The following is a 15,468-nucleotide window of genomic DNA, read 5'->3' as shown; positions in this document are numbered from 1 at the left end:
CAACTAAGTTTCTGATTCAAATTAGGAGTGGGCAAAACGGAACCTAAACCAGCGGGAAGGAGAGGGTAATGGTGGTTCGAGGTGGGTCCAAATTTGGTAGAGTTGAAACAGGACGTGACGGGTCCATAAATATATAATCAGGGGCCCCAAAACGGCCCATTGGTAATTTAATGTAACGGTTGTGACTTGATCATTGGTAATCTTGAAATATTCATTGTTGGATTGATAATTTATGAATTAGGGTTTGGTTTGCTCAATTTTATGGCGGATCAATTTTGGGATTTTGGTTTGCTCAATTTGTTAAATTAGGGGTTTTGCTCAATTTTAGATACCAATTCAGGCCACTAGTTCAACCTTAACTTGCTGCAAGAGTAGCAGAAAGTGGCGAGAGGAAGAAGATGGAATTATTTTTGTAAAATGATCTTTGAATTCTCATTACATAGTGGGAATTTATCAAATATAGCAAAAAATGAATCCTTAATTTCAAAACTGTCAGTTTTTATAAAAACTTTCATATATATTTAAAATCTCACTTAAATAAATATAACTACCCTCAATTTATATGAATAACTAATTGTTAGACTTAAAACTTGTTGTGCTATAATCTCTAACTAAAACTTTCTCCTTGTTTTTTTCTTTTCTTTTCCAAAAGAAGAGCAAAAGTTTTCTCTCAATTTTATTTTAATAAATAATCGAGGAAACCTTTATTTCTCACATGGTTCACAGAAAACACTTTAGTATGTTATCAAAGTGAACTATCAGAGTAAATAAATAAAAGTAATTATCTTTTAATTGTTGGGAATTTAAAGAATTGTATGTACAACCAAAATAAACAATAAAATGATCAAAAGAAAATATTTATTCATTACACCCCAATTTCTTGGCCCAAACGGTAAAATGATGGAAATAAAATTTTATTCATAAAACTCCAATTTAAAAGGGTTCTACAAAGTAGGATGAAGTTGAACTGGATTCCTACAAGCTTGTTTATAATGGTCATTTGAACCACATTTTGAACACTTTCGAGTTGATTTTTCTTCTCCACGTGATGGGATCCTCTTTTCTTTGCGCCTACCATATCTTCTTCATGTAATTGATGGTAAGACAATTCTTTCACGCACATCATCAGTTACTATCCAATCGGTTTGATCACCAACTGACCATATAGCTTCTGCATAGGCAATGACCAAGGAGTTTGTAGTATAATAATGAGAACATATAGGATAACATGAAAGTTGTCGGTGTCTACATGCAGCACGAGCATGTGAGCAAGGGAGTTGGTCAAGATCAAATTGTCGGCATATGCAACTCTTTTCCTCTAAATTCACAACTTCAATACGAGATCCATCGTATACATGAAATGAGTAAGTTGCAATAGACGAAACCTGCATGTTTACATGCACATATATTACTCAAACAAAAGAACAACTAAGCAACAACAAAAAATATTCCGCATAAGAACTACAGAACCAATTCGCAATTAGTGATCTGTAAGAGAAGTGGATGAATACCCTGAACTGCTACATAAAACCAATATGACTTTTACATGGTGTTGCTATCTGGTATTTGATAGAATTATGTTGGGGGCTGACTAAATTTCGGTTTTAGCTGTAGATGAAGCGAAATCAAAAGGTTATAAATTAGAGGTATAATTTAATTATTATATTTGATGCATCATTTGATTAAATGAATACAGTAGGAACATTGATTTGACGTATGTGCTTTCGTATGGAAAACTGAATTTAGTGTGGTTATAAGTGTGTATATACTCAATATTTATTTTAATTACGATGGAATTGACTGAAAATTATGGAGAATTATTGTAAGTTTACACACATAAAGAAATAGAATGAAAATGTAAGTAAAGAAAAATTAGAATGTAATACATAATATCTTTGTGTGTGTGTGTGTGTGTAAGGGATTGATGACTAAATATGATGCGTGAAGAGATTGCTTATTTCGTTAGTTAAGGGCAGCACTTGATAGAAGCATAACCAAACCCAGGTAAGATTGCCTTCCTATCCTTATTTTTTGTATTTTTCACTTAGCTCTATGTTGTTAACTGCAAATTTTGGTATTTTGTTCCCTTTAGTTTTATCTACTAATTATTGTTCTGCGGATTGTATTCTTCAGTTAAATAATGATTAACTAGAATGTCCCAAAAATAAAAAAATAAAAAATCAAGCATTGCAGTGTTCGGGATGATAATTTATATCCAATATGATCATTAGCCAGTCGAGAACCTAATTTGGGAATTGGGTTTTAAAGTTCTAATAGTTTTGTTGCGTGTAAATTTCTTGCTTTGCCTACCAAGAATCTAATAACAAAAGGCTTAGTTATTTTCCCCAAATGGTTTTCAATTTGTTGTAGGTAAACAATAGCTACTGGACTATTATGCATAGGGGAATGGAAGGAAAGTAAAAATTCAAGCTTTTAATACAAATTGAAATTGAGCGACACTAAACAAACGATAGGTAAAACTGACCACTACTTTCTTTCCATTTAAACATAAATCAATTGATTAAGTCTGTGTTTTAAAATCAAGTTTCAATTGTTTTCAAATTCTAACAACGATCTCCTACGCGTTAAGATAATCTATTTAGAGTTTTGATCCACTTTTGATTACGCAGAATTTCAATTTTTTTCCATATAAAGTTTCCATTTTTCTTTTGAGTAAGAGAAGAAGCTTTAATTTGGGTTTACAATTTTTCCCTTTGTAGATTTTCAAAGTAGGACCAAGCTTTCAAAAGGCGCTTTAGGTTTTGGAATTTTTTTTTTTTTTTTTTGTTATGCTTTTGTTATATCAGGTTCTAAATTGCGCAAACCATTTCTTTAAATTAGAGAAAATTAAGCACAATCTTGCTTATATGCATATTGTTATTATGTACTATGTGTTTAAAAGGAGGAAGGGTTTAAGCAGGTATGTGTACTATGTGTTTTCATCAATACTTTCTCAGAATGTGCCTTCATTGTTGGTTTCTGTACTATTTTTCTCTGTCTAAAAATTTGAAATAAATATGATCTTTTCACTATTGCTTCTCCTTCCAAGTTTTTTCCACAGAAAATAAAATAACATATAAATATTTTGTTTCCCTTTTTCTACTTTGTTCTTTTGCAGCAAAACAAGCATGATTTTGTTGGTACTGCTTATTTAGTGAAGCAACGGTTTCAGATTCTGAACTGTTTTGCGTGTTTATCACTTTATTCCTTATGGTTTCAGTTTCCTAAATGAAGTTTGACATGTATGGAATTTGACAATTTACAACCATAAACTTCATTTCGCGCATGGACACCTATTTTGTTCCTTATTGTTGATAAGAGTTGTAAATAAATTTGCACATGTATGTAAATAGTATTGTCTACTGTATATACATATATATAATTTTTTTTAGAACTTCTATGTGTTATACAATTTTCATTCCCGCAGCAACGCGCGGGCACCCTTGCTAGTTCTTTACTAAACACAGTGATGGATAAAGCTACAGATTATGGGATATAAGAATTGGTAAAATAACTTGAGAACAAATGAAAGTCTACCAAAATTAAATAGACAAATTGAACTATATTCTATTTAAGTGAATGCAAAAATACCTGTAATGATAATCCTTGCTTGTTATTTTCTCACACTAATTTGTCTGCCTAATCTGTCAAATGTGTATTCATTTTGGCTACCTCGGTTCGACGCTCATAAAACCACTTCTGGAGAATATTCATTCTTAAATACTCAAGAAATTGGGTGATAAGGCAATTTCCGAGCATCTCTGGTGATTGCATTGAGACATTCAGCAATATTTGTTGTCATGATGTTGTACCGCTTATCGAAGTACGCACGAGGCCACTTTTCATATTCAGTCGAATTAAGATAATCACCCACCTCAGAGTCGACTTTATATATTTTTGTCATAAGACGATGAAATTCAGGAATTCGATATGCCTTAGTAGCTGTAAAAGACAGTTTGTGTGCTCTCTCATGCTTAAAATTGTGCCTAATGTTTTGACTTATATGACATATGCATGCACCATGATGGGCATTGGGGAAAACAGTTGAGAGAGCCTTCCGTATGTTTTCATGTCTAACAGAAAAAAAACACCAAATCATCAATTTCCCCAATTGCTCCTCGTAATTTTGTCAAAAACACCTATGGATGAATAAATTAGACATGTTTTTAAGGTGTTTACCCCTAGTGGCCAAAACCACTAGGAGTGGCCGGCCCTACCCCCCTATTTTTCTAGGTTTATGGTTTAATTTTGAACAATTTTTCTAAGTATTTGAAATAATTTGTTTGGTTTTGGTTTGTTTGGAATTATGGATTGTTATTTGAATGAATATTATTTTCTCGAATTTCTTAATTGAATGAATGGAATTATATTTATACATGTGACCAATTCAATCAATTTATTTCTAGGTATGTCTAGTGGGGAAGTTAGTTGTCTGGCAGATAGTGCAACCACGCACACCATCTTGCGTGAACGACACTATTTTACTAACTTAATACCCAAGAAAGCTCATTTGACAACTCTCTCAGGCTCATCCAACCTGATTGAAGGATACGGAATGGCACGTATCATGTTGTCCAATGGTACAATCTTAACCATTAAGGAGGCACTCTATTCTCCACGTTCCGGAAGAACGTTGCTGAGTTTTAGAGATATTCGAGATAATCAATATCATATTGAAGCCATTGAAGATAATGGTTCTGAATTTCTTTGTATCACTCGATATGAATATGGCCATAAGCGTATTCACGAGAAGTTGGAACGTCAACCATTCGCAGCATAGAAGCCCATAGTGTGGCCGGCCCTATGCCTGAGTTCCAGGACACTTTGTTGCTTTGGCATGGCCGTTTTGGTAGTTGTATGAGTGATACGGCCTACCTGCAAACTGTATTGAATTAAAACTGCTTGAGAAAAATTCTTTCAATGCATATGCAACATGTTTTAAAAGATGTGATGATGGACTGGCACGCGGTTTTTTTTTTTTAAATGTGTAGTCTCTGACTGCTCCCTTTTGTTTTCGATGATCGGAGTAGCGGATTGTGGGGTTGGCATTGCCTTTCTCCGACTTGCTATGAGCTTATCTACGAGAGTGAACCGGTAAGATGGATAATATTCAGATTCTCTGTTATTGGATTCGACATGTTACATTTCTTATTTTACATGGGGTGTGTTTTCATTGTAGCTCGAAGAAGGTGAAAAAGATATGATTAGGGGCCAAGAGTTCAAGTATTGTATGCATAAGTAAGTTCCATGTCTTTATGGATATGAAATGTTATTGCTAATTCAGTTTGCGCAAAGTGAAGATTATATTTTTTTAGGATTTCATAAGACCACCGTTACAAACTATTTACATAGCTGGATTTCTGTTAGGGTTCATTTGTGGATACATTAAATAGCATTTTTTTAACAGTGGAAACTTAAATTTCTTGCAGTACTTTTTAGACAACATTACAATGGTTGATTGAAGGAAAAGTTTGTTTTTGGTGTGCATTTTGTAGTTGAGTGTCGAGGCAATTTAGGGGATTAGTGTTGGTTGGGTTTCACATTTGCTGGTATAAACAGGCTTGTTGGCCAATGTTGATACCTCTAATAAACCAACCATGTCCAGGCTCTCTTAGCTTGGGAACCTTCTCCCTTTAGACTTTTCGTGGCTTGGTTCCAATGGGGTGATTGGTAGTGGAGGATTAATTCGGGATTGGCACGTTAAATGATCATTGGTTTTATTGCTAAGAAAAGGGTTGGGGAGGTTCTCCATGCTGAGCTTTGGGCAATGTATTATGGTTTGAAGATGGCTAAAACAAAAAACTTTGTGGATTCTTCTTTGGTCGTCGATCTTCCTTCATGGTTTTGCTAGCATTAATCATCGTCTTTACGGCATTTGGTCATTTTGGTGCTTTAATAAAGGTTTCTAGCTTCTCCTCGTCATGTTAATCTTGCAATTTCTCAGCGACTTAAGAGACAGTTTACGTACATACATAACCGCATCATGGTAATTGACGAATTAGTTTGGGTTGTTTTGTAACTCTCGATTCATGTTGCCTTGCAGGTTATCTTTGGGGGAGAGCCTTGAGGGTATCAAGGGTACACTTAATTATTAAGTATTCAGGTGGCAATGTTGCTTGTAGAATAAGTTCATATGAAGCCATGGATTTCTTCTCCACTGGAGAAAGAAGAAAACAGGTAACACAGAAGTCGTACTTCATTTCCCAGTCATCTCTTGGTTGTCTCCCCTTGCATGTAGTGCAATGTTCTCTGCACACCAGGTTCAGGCTGTCCAGGGTGTCTGACATTACGGCTTAGGTTCTGTCTTCAGCCGACGTGGAAATTATCCGTACGATTACGAGAATGTTTCTGACTTGTTCAATAGTTACCGCAATGTGCTTGAACGAAACTGAGGTTAGCCTAATCATAATCGGGACACCAATATTTTTGAATTTCAGTATGAGAAAGCAAACATCTGCATTTCATCTTGTTACAGATGAAAATGGAGGTATTATTGCTCTATCACTATTTAGACGGAGAGAGTTTTACTTGGAAAGCAAGTTGCTTGAATGTGTTGTTTTTGTTGTGGAGGGAAAAAACATTACAACAGCATACAATTTCTGAGCAACTGGAACTTGCTTTGGATGATTGTTAGTCCGTTTTATCAACCAACTCCCCTGTTTCCATCTCTCCCCTTCATAGCTTCTAAAACTTTATATACCGTATTACTCCGACTATAACGTGTATACGGTCACGCTCCATACGGTTCTGACCCCGACCCGTAATCAGATCCTTGAATCAAACCCTTGAGATTTTCTTGTAAAAACAACTTATGTAATATTTATACATTACACAAAATAGCAGTTGACTGCATTGTAGCATTACAGAGGTAAACGTTATAGATTATAGGTCTCAGGCTCACAGCTTCGCATGATATTAACATAACCAAGGCAGAAACTTGTCAAATTATGTAATCAGACCATTCAGATATAAAGGAGGTATGGTCCATAGACTCCCCTGGCACATCCTCATGTTTAGAGGGCCGCTCCTTCCCTCCGACCAACCTTGCCGGATTCCCCACTGCGGTTGTCCACGGTGGCACATCGATAAGCACCACTGACCCCGCCCCAATCTTTGCACCCTCACCGATCTTCACGTTTCCCAGAATTGTTGCACCTGCACCAATTAGTACACCATCACCAATCTTTGGGTGCCTGTCTCCACCCACCTTTCCCGTCCCACCTAGTGTCACGTGGTGCAATATTGACACATTGTTTCCTATAACTGCTGTCTCCCCAACCACAACGCCCGTTGCGTGGTCGAGCAGAACACCTTTACCGATCCTTGCAGCTGGGTGAATGTCCACGGAAAACACATCCGCAATTCGTGACTGGAGTGCTAGTGCTAGTGGTTTACGTGACTGACTCCACAACTTATGCGCCACTCGCTGAGCCTAACAAATCACACAAACTATTATCTTTTCTTAAAATTTCCGAAAAACAAGCCGAACTATAGCAATTTTCATGATTATTATATAAAATTATAAAATTAAACTAATTCATAATTTGAAAGCTAGTAGTTACCATGAATTCAACATTTGAATTTGACTATTTACCTGACAGGCCAGGAAGCCCTTGTAATTGAGTAAACAGTGAGAGAATGAGACGCAAGCAGGATCACGTTCACGTGCAGCGCATAGATCAGCTACCGTGGCAGCGCGTAGAGAGGGATCAGAGGAAAAGGCATCGAGGAATAGATCATAGAGGAGCGTCGAGAGGAGAGTGGACGAGCACAGCTTATTCCCCAAGTGAAACGACAGTGAGCGCTCCAATGATGAATGCGAGAGTATTGTCGAGTACAAATAGCTTGCAAGTGCTGGCTCGGACTCAGCGTCACGTTTTGCCTCAGTTTTTATCTGGGCCCACACCCGCACCTCGCCCTCGGCTTCTGATGACTCGTGCAAAAGCTCACCTGCTGCCATCTTGACCACAGATGGTGGGGTGGAACTGGCGTAAAACTTATGCTAGAAAATGAAACCACTTCTATCATTAAATGACCACACAAAATTAAGTTAGTCCACTTTACCATCATAAATGAAACACAGATCACTACATTGTTACTTTTCCTATGATCACGACATTAAACAAAAAACTTAACTTCATGAAGTTAATCTTGCCATTCGAAACATATACAACTACTAACAATTCATGTTTGCAACGGGCAAACCTAAAATAAAACCCAAAACTGCAACCGGAATATTATTTACAGAATTATAACTAGACCATTTTTCAAAAAAAGTGCTCATATTGAAGAAAACAGATAATCATTAGCAACTATTAGTTTGAATTCCATGTATTGAAAAACAGATGGCAAACGATTTGCAAGAAACACATGATATCAACAACCGAACCTCCTAATGATCAAATAACCTAATCATCCGACATAACATAATTAGGCCAATACACCAACAATCAAAAGTGATAGAATTGGTGAAAATTACCTATTGTAGATAAATAAAACCATAAATGAAAGAACACAATGCAAAGTTAAGTCTATACCCAGTAAACCTCACCAAATCCCATTGATATATGAACATCAATTACATGGCGTTTAAATTGACAAAGGTAACCCAATATTAGCATCCATGTCAAAAGAAGAGCATTAGTTATCATGTCATACACATTTCGCTAGATGGTTAACTGAAGATATTATAGTTCAAAGACTGCAAAAATAGTTCGCATATTCTTCATTCATCTTGAAATGGGAAATCAATTCTTCAACCAGAATGAGTGGAGGGAAGCTTTGCAATCGCTTTAGGTGTTTTCTGCTAGCCTGATTGGAACCTTAATTACTACGTTTTCAAGCAAATAGTGATTTAGGAAGGCATTAATAATCTTCCCAGTTGCCTTATTTCTTTTGTTGTTGTTAGATGGTTAGATGGGTTTAAGTTGTGATTGTATTGTCGGGATTTCTGCCAGTATATAGGCCAAACTAAGGAGGGATTCAGGATTGGGATCGACAGAAATAGAGACTGTTTCAACAGTAACTTTCAGGCGGAGGATGTCGATGTTGTTCAAATGCATAATCCTACCTAAACAAACTTCTATCAAGGAAACAGAAATTCTCAAACAAAGTTGATAAAAAACAATTCTAATCAAGTAACTTGTTTAATTTGTCAACAGAATGTGATTCTTAAAGTCTTTGAACTATTTTATGCAGCTCTTCAAGAAAGTGAAAAATAGCAAAGAGATGCAACATACAAAGAAAACATAATATCTTCAGTTAACCATCTAGCGAAGTGTGTATGACATGATAACTGATGCTCTTCTTTTGACGTGGATGCTAATATTGGGTTACCTTTGTCAATTTAAACACCATGTAATTGATGTTCATATATCAATGGGATTTGGTGAGGTTTACTGGGAATAGACTTAACTTTGCATTGTGCTCTTTCATTTATGGGTCTATTTATCTACAATAGGTAATTTTCACCAATTCTATCACTTTTGATTGTTGGTGTATTGGCCTAATTATGTTATGTCGGATGATTAGGTTATTTGATCATTAGGAGGTTCGGTTGTTGATATCATGTGTTTCTTGTAAATCGTTTGCCATCTATTTTTCAATACATGGGATTCAAAATAATAGTTGCTAATGATTATCTGTTTTCTTCAATCTTCTTCTCTTCTGCCTCGTTTTTCTCAAATTAGTTCAATTGCACAATTATCTGTTTTCTTCAATCTTCTTCCTTTCTGCCTTGTTTTTCTCAAATTAGTTCAATCTTCTTCCTTTCTGCCTTGTTTAAGATTACTAAGGAATTTAAAAATGACGGAAATTGAAATGACGAGATTTTATTTTCTAGAATTTGTAAATTTTCTTGTTTGGTTAACCGAAAAGAACAATGGAATTGAATACAGAATTTGTTATTTTTAAACTCTCAATCATAGAAATTGAGAAATGACACCTATTTACATGGAATTTGAACTTGGGATTTGGAGGTCCCAAATTCCAAGTTTTTTTTTCATGCGGAAATTCTAAATTTCTATGCTTATGAATCCAAACAAGAGAATTGGTGCCTGTTAATTTATTTTACCAAAATTCCATGTTTATTTCCCTCATCCAAACATAGTGTAACAGAAACAGCGAGCAAATTCGGTTCATACGAAGAATTTATCTAACGCTGAAATTGAAATGGATTGAACTCAGTTACCATTAAGCATGACACAATTTGTTTTTTACCCCAATCAAAAGCAAAGGACCAAGACTAAATCCTTTGCCAAAATTGCAACTGCCCAATTCAAATTTCTGTATTCCGAAACCAACCCATCATAATTCACGTAAAATCAAGATTGAATTTCTAATTTTCTCTCTCAAAAATCTCAGCAACTAAACAAAAATGTGTGTCCACCTTCGTACATAAGTTTACAAACGGACAATTCAATCAAGGGGATAAACCGTGAACCAAATTAATGAAATGAGGTCATATTCTGATACGAAAAAAGAGGGAAGAGAGGATTATGCACCTTGAAATTGCGAGGGAAATACTACTGTCCAGAGGAGATGGGCGGCCGGAGAGTTGAATCTGAAGAACAATGTTGAGGAGATCGGACGGTGGAGATTCAATAATTGGGAGGGAAGAGTAGAGTGCCACCGTTAAGATCTGTTTCTGTATCCCCAGGCGGTCTGTCTTGCTCTGTCTGTGAGTGTCTCCGTACAGACCGACGGAATCAGTAGACGATTAAAGTCGACGGAATCGCTCTCTCTCTCTCTCTCTCTCTCTCTCTCTCTCTATATATATATATATATATGAAATTGAAATAATTTCTTCTCTTGTGCGGATGCAGATGAAAACTACTATGGTTCAGAGGTGATCAACTGCAGGGATGACTCCAAATCCTTCACTAGAGACCGTCTCAATGATGATTTCTGTGACTGCCTTGACGGAACCGATGAGCCTGGTACTCACTTGCTCTAAACTCTCAATTATTAATAACCCCCTCTTTGAATTTTTATTTCTACATTCGCCTCTTAAAAATTTTCCATTTATCTTCCTGTCCCTAATTTTGAATTGGGTCACTCATTTATTGGTGAACGCCCAAATAGAAAACACCGGCACATCAAGGAGATTGCAATTTGTAGGGACTAAACTCTACCTTGCAGTCACTGATGAACTTTTAGGGTTTAAATAGGGTAGAAAATATGATAATGTGACCTATCCACACAAAAAAAAAAAAAAATCTAAATGGGGTGGAAAGGAAAGACCAATTTTTCTGGTGTTTAAATATGACAACACCACTTCTATCATTAAATGACCACACAAAATTAAGTTAGTCCATTTTACCATCATAAATCAAACACAAATCACTACATTGTTACTTTTCCTATGATCACGACATTAAACAAAAAACTTAACTTCATGAAGTTAATCTTGCCATTCGAAACATATACAGACTACTATCAATTCATGTTTGCAAGGGGCAAACCTAATATAAAACCCAAAATTGCAACCGGAATATTATTTACAGAATTATAACTAGACCATTTTCAAAAAACATGCTCATATTGAAGAAAACAGATAATCATTAACAACTATTAGTTTGAATCCCCTGTATTGAAAAACAGATGGCAAACGATTTGCAAGAAACACATGATATCAGCAACTGAACCTCCTAATGATCAAATAACCTAATCAGCCAACATAACATAATTAGGCCAATACACCATCAGCCAGCATAACATAATTAGGCCAATACACCAACAGTCAAAAGTGATAGAATTGGTGAAAATTACCTATCGTACATAAATAGACCCATAAATGAAAGAACACAATGCAAAGTTAAGTCTATTCCCAGTAACCCTCACCAAATCCCATTGATATATGAACATCAATGCCATGGTGTTTAAATTGACAAAGGTAACCCAATATTAGCATTCACGTCAAAAGAAGAGCATCAGTTATCATGTCATACAAACTTCGCTAGACGGTTAATTGAAGATATTATGTTTTCTTTGTATGTTGCATCTCTTTGCTATTTTTCACGTTCTTGAAGAGCTGCATAAAATAGTTCAAAGACTTTAAGAATCACATTATGCTGACAAATTAGACAAGTTACTTGATTAGAATTGTTTTTTATCGACTTAGTTTGAGAGTTTCTGTTTCCTTGACAGAAGTTTGTTTAGGCAGAATTATGCATTTGAACAACATCAACATCCTCTGCCTGAAAGTTACTGTTGAAACACTCTCTATTTCTGTCGATCCCAATCCCGAATTCCTCCTTAGTTTGGCCTATATATAGGCACAAATCCTGACAATACAATCACAACTTAAATCCATCTAACCATCTAACAACAACGAAAGAAATCAGGCAACTGGGAAGATTATTAATGCCCTCCTAAATCACTATTTGCTTGAAAACTTCGTAATTAAGGTTCCAATCAGGCTAGCAGAAGACACCTAAAACAATTGCAAAGCTTCCCTCCACTTATTCTGGTTAAAGAATTGATTTCCCATTTCAAGATGAACGAATAATAAGGCGGACTATGATATTCTTTTTGTTGATCACATGCAATCTATGGAATCGGCAAGGAATTGGAAAATAGAAAAAAACAGAGATTCAAAACAGAGATCGCCTGGCCCTAAACGAGATCAAATGAAGAGACATAATAGATAATGAGGAGGATCAATTCCTGCCCACACCCGGTTGTCCAAATTGGCTGTGTCAGAAATTTCCTATTAGAGCATGGAAATAAACCCATTTCATCCACAAGAAATGACAAGATGTGAAGGTGAGATGTAAAACCCTTAAAGGGACAGAAACAAAGACCTGTCAAGACCGAGGATGCAGATAAATAGCGAGAAAAAATGCAGAGGATTCACAATAAGGTTCCGTGCTCCAACTAGGACAGCTTGTTTGACGATGTCTAAATAGGGAAACTCTAAAACCAAAAATGGAAGTAGAATGATAGCATAATTGGGTCACTTAGGGCACTCAAAGTCTACTAAGACAAAAAAAAAAAGATTCATATGAAATGATGCTAAAAGATTTCATTGTTAACTGAATTTTATGATCTGAGGCAGCAATATAATTATGTGGAACAAGAAGACATTCCTTGTTTAAAGTATTCAAACGGAACTTCAAACTAAAGTTGGCCAGCTTCAGAATGTTATCTTTAAGTTGCAATTGCAGCAGCAGGATTTGTTAGAGCAGAGAAAAACTTATGCTATCATAATCTCTCCGTCTCTCTCAGCTTCTCAAAATGTCAATTAAACAGACAACCAGGGTATCTCATAACTAAGAGCACCTAAACTTTCTAATTTAACAGCGCCAGATATTACAGAAAGTTAGAGAAAGTCAATTTTTTTTATCTTCAACTAGATTCTTTAATACCCTTATAATCTCTTGAGTCAGTAGAATATGATCAATAAACCCATTTGCTAAACAAAACTTGCAATATACAATCGGCCTTTAAATCATCATTAACCCCTATAAACACCAACCAACAAAACATCTCTTTCAAAAACTACATAAAATTTACAAGTAAATAAAACCCAGTTCTCAAAATTCAAAAGCTTTGTGCAAGCTAGAAAAATCAAATTCGGGTTGTAAATGGTTCAAAAGGAAAAACAAGTAGAAATAAAAGCTCAACGAATGACGAGAAAAAGTAAAGATAAATCAGCTAACTCTATTACAATTGAAATTGAAACTGAATTCTGTGTTCACCGTGTTCGTGAATTGAGATTACCTCACAGCCGCCAATAATCAGATTGCCGGGGACGACCGCCGGTTGCCCGTAGAGGTTGGAGGCTGATGGGATTGACGATTGATAAAATGTAATCGCCGCATGTAAGGCCCGAAGTTTCTTCTTATTTTTAATTTTTATCTGACGGAGTTGACGGCAAACTAACGTTACCGTCTATGTTGATAAACAAAGAAAAGTAAGAGGGTGAGAGTGAGGGGCTGTTTCCCAAAACTGTTTTTCGCAAGTGTAAGGTAACAAGCTTAACAATAGATCCGCATGCCTATTGATCCATAAATCCGAACTGATCGACCACTAGGTAAAAGAAGATAAGTAGCCCTTTCGAGAAAAAGAGCCAGGGGAGAAAAAGGTAAGTAACTACAACTTAAATTTAAAAACTGCAACAACTAATAATAATACTGATCTTTATCTGTCATTGTAGGAGTATAGTCGAATGTTGTAAACAACTTATGTTGGACCATAATTTCTTTTTTTTTTTCCTATCAAAAAATGTCTTACTCATTGGAGTATAACTCATAGTGTCTCTTTCCTTGTTCCTATCATTCATCTCTTCTTATATTTGTTTTGCCCGTTTTTCGTGTCTACGCTTCCTTTCTTCCACATCAATGACATTTTGCTCCGCCATTAATTGCAATGAGGAGGCTATTTCCTCTTGAAAGGCTAACTCCTCATTTTCCTTGCCCTTTTCCTTCAATTTTATACCCTTGTTTCTTGCCTAGGTATGGAAGATTGAGACCCGGAGACGGATTTTGTAGCCTTGTTTCTTCAATGATAGGAGATACTTGTTTATCCCCAATTGTATTTGAGGAAACATTTCCGAACATCGGCATAGGACCAAATCTTTCTTGAGGTGAATCTTGAAATAACACCCACCGTTTACAAATTTCCCAACAACCTTGATGAGTAAAGGTTTTTTTTCATGTCATCCATATACAATTGCTCCGCTTGGCGTTCCTAGAAAATATAATTATAAAAATTAAAGGAAATTAATTTATGAAATTAAATGTAATATAATTAAATATTTAAAAGAACTTGTGAAAACACTTACTTCGTCGTATAGATTGGCTCCGCCTTCATATCTCCTTTCGGCCCTTATCACAACTTGATGCCATTTATTCAAACTTGGATGAACATTTTTTTTTTTCCATTGTGAAAACAACTCGTGGTTTCTAGGGCTCAGTAGGGCTGGAAAAAAATTCCAAACCAAACCGAAAAATTCCCTAAACCAAACCAAAAAAATCCCAAACCTAAATTCCTGAAAATTTCGGTACCCAATATCGAATCGATCCCGAAATTTCGGTACGGGAATCAGTCTCAAGTTTTTGGGATTTTGATAATCCCAAACCGAACCCAAAAATATATATATATATATTATTTAATTTTTAAATATATATTTAGAATATCTATAGAGGGAATGAGAGGTTAAAGAGGGGAGGGAGCCTGACTTAAATATTTTCTAAAATACCTTACGCAATCAGAGCTTTTTAACTTTTGTTTCCTTGTTCCTTGTAAAACGTTTTCCTTCTTTTTATCGTGTTTGGGATCCTTGTCTTCTGCCAGTTAGTTGTGAGCTTTGATGGTTTCTCTTTATAGAAATCAATTATCTTGATTGTCTACTTGAATTCATATATATGGATTTTAGTGAGGTACCCCATTCGTTCTTTTCAACCGATTATCGTTATGTATATATTCTTATAGGCTATGCGAATGCATCTCCAATATGAATTGTGT

General features: G+C 35.7%; 1 protein-coding gene and 1 long non-coding RNA gene across 7 annotated transcripts; one reads left to right on the top strand and one right to left on the bottom strand.

Annotated features, from left to right (window-relative positions):
* The first annotated feature begins 4,861 nt into the window (after positions 1 to 4,861).
* On the top strand, positions 4,862 to 6,798 carry LOC103947157. The gene is made up of 2 exons (XR_001953191.2): positions 4,862 to 5,238; positions 6,044 to 6,798. It is a non-coding gene; the product is annotated as an uncharacterized LOC103947157 (long non-coding RNA).
* LOC103947007 (serine acetyltransferase 5) lies at positions 6,773 to 13,875 on the bottom strand. 6 transcript variants are annotated; one of them, XM_048572710.1, is made up of 3 exons: positions 13,723 to 13,875; positions 7,595 to 8,021; positions 6,773 to 7,432 (listed from the first exon to the last, which is right to left on the bottom strand). In XM_048572710.1, the coding sequence occupies exons 2-3, from the start codon at positions 7,958 to 7,960 to the stop codon at positions 6,941 to 6,943; spliced, it is 858 nt and encodes a 285-aa protein (XP_048428667.1). In that variant the 5' UTR covers positions 7,961 to 8,021; positions 13,723 to 13,875; the 3' UTR covers positions 6,773 to 6,940. The 6 variants fall into 6 exon arrangements, with proteins under 6 accessions (XP_048428667.1, XP_048428670.1, XP_048428671.1 ...); XM_048572713.1 differs by having other exon boundaries at positions 7,595 to 8,018; positions 13,723 to 13,869; XM_048572714.1 differs by having other exon boundaries at positions 7,595 to 8,002; positions 13,723 to 13,869.
* Positions 13,876 to 15,468: the final 1,593 nt, after the last annotated feature.

This window comes from the organism of the source record quoted next, unplaced genomic scaffold (genome assembly GCF_019419815.1).
Source record: "Pyrus x bretschneideri cultivar Hongxiangsu unplaced genomic scaffold, Pyrus_bretschneideri_v1 Contig62, whole genome shotgun sequence".
In the NCBI taxonomy this organism is placed as follows: Eukaryota; Viridiplantae; Streptophyta; class Magnoliopsida; order Rosales; family Rosaceae; genus Pyrus; species Pyrus x bretschneideri.
The sequence above is the reverse complement of the archived record's forward strand: the minus strand, read 5'-3'. Positions and strand labels throughout refer to the sequence as shown.

Excerpts from the sequence above, each read along its gene's own strand:
- LOC103947007 (XM_048572710.1), bottom strand. The coding sequence starts at position 7,960 with ATGGCAGCAGGTGAGCTTTTGCACGAGTCATCAGAAGCCGAGGGCGAG. Across the intron at positions 7,433-7,594 it reads AGGGCTTCCTGGCCTGTCAG|GCTCAGCGAGTGGCGCATAA; the intron begins GTAAATAGTCAA and ends GTGATTTGTTAG.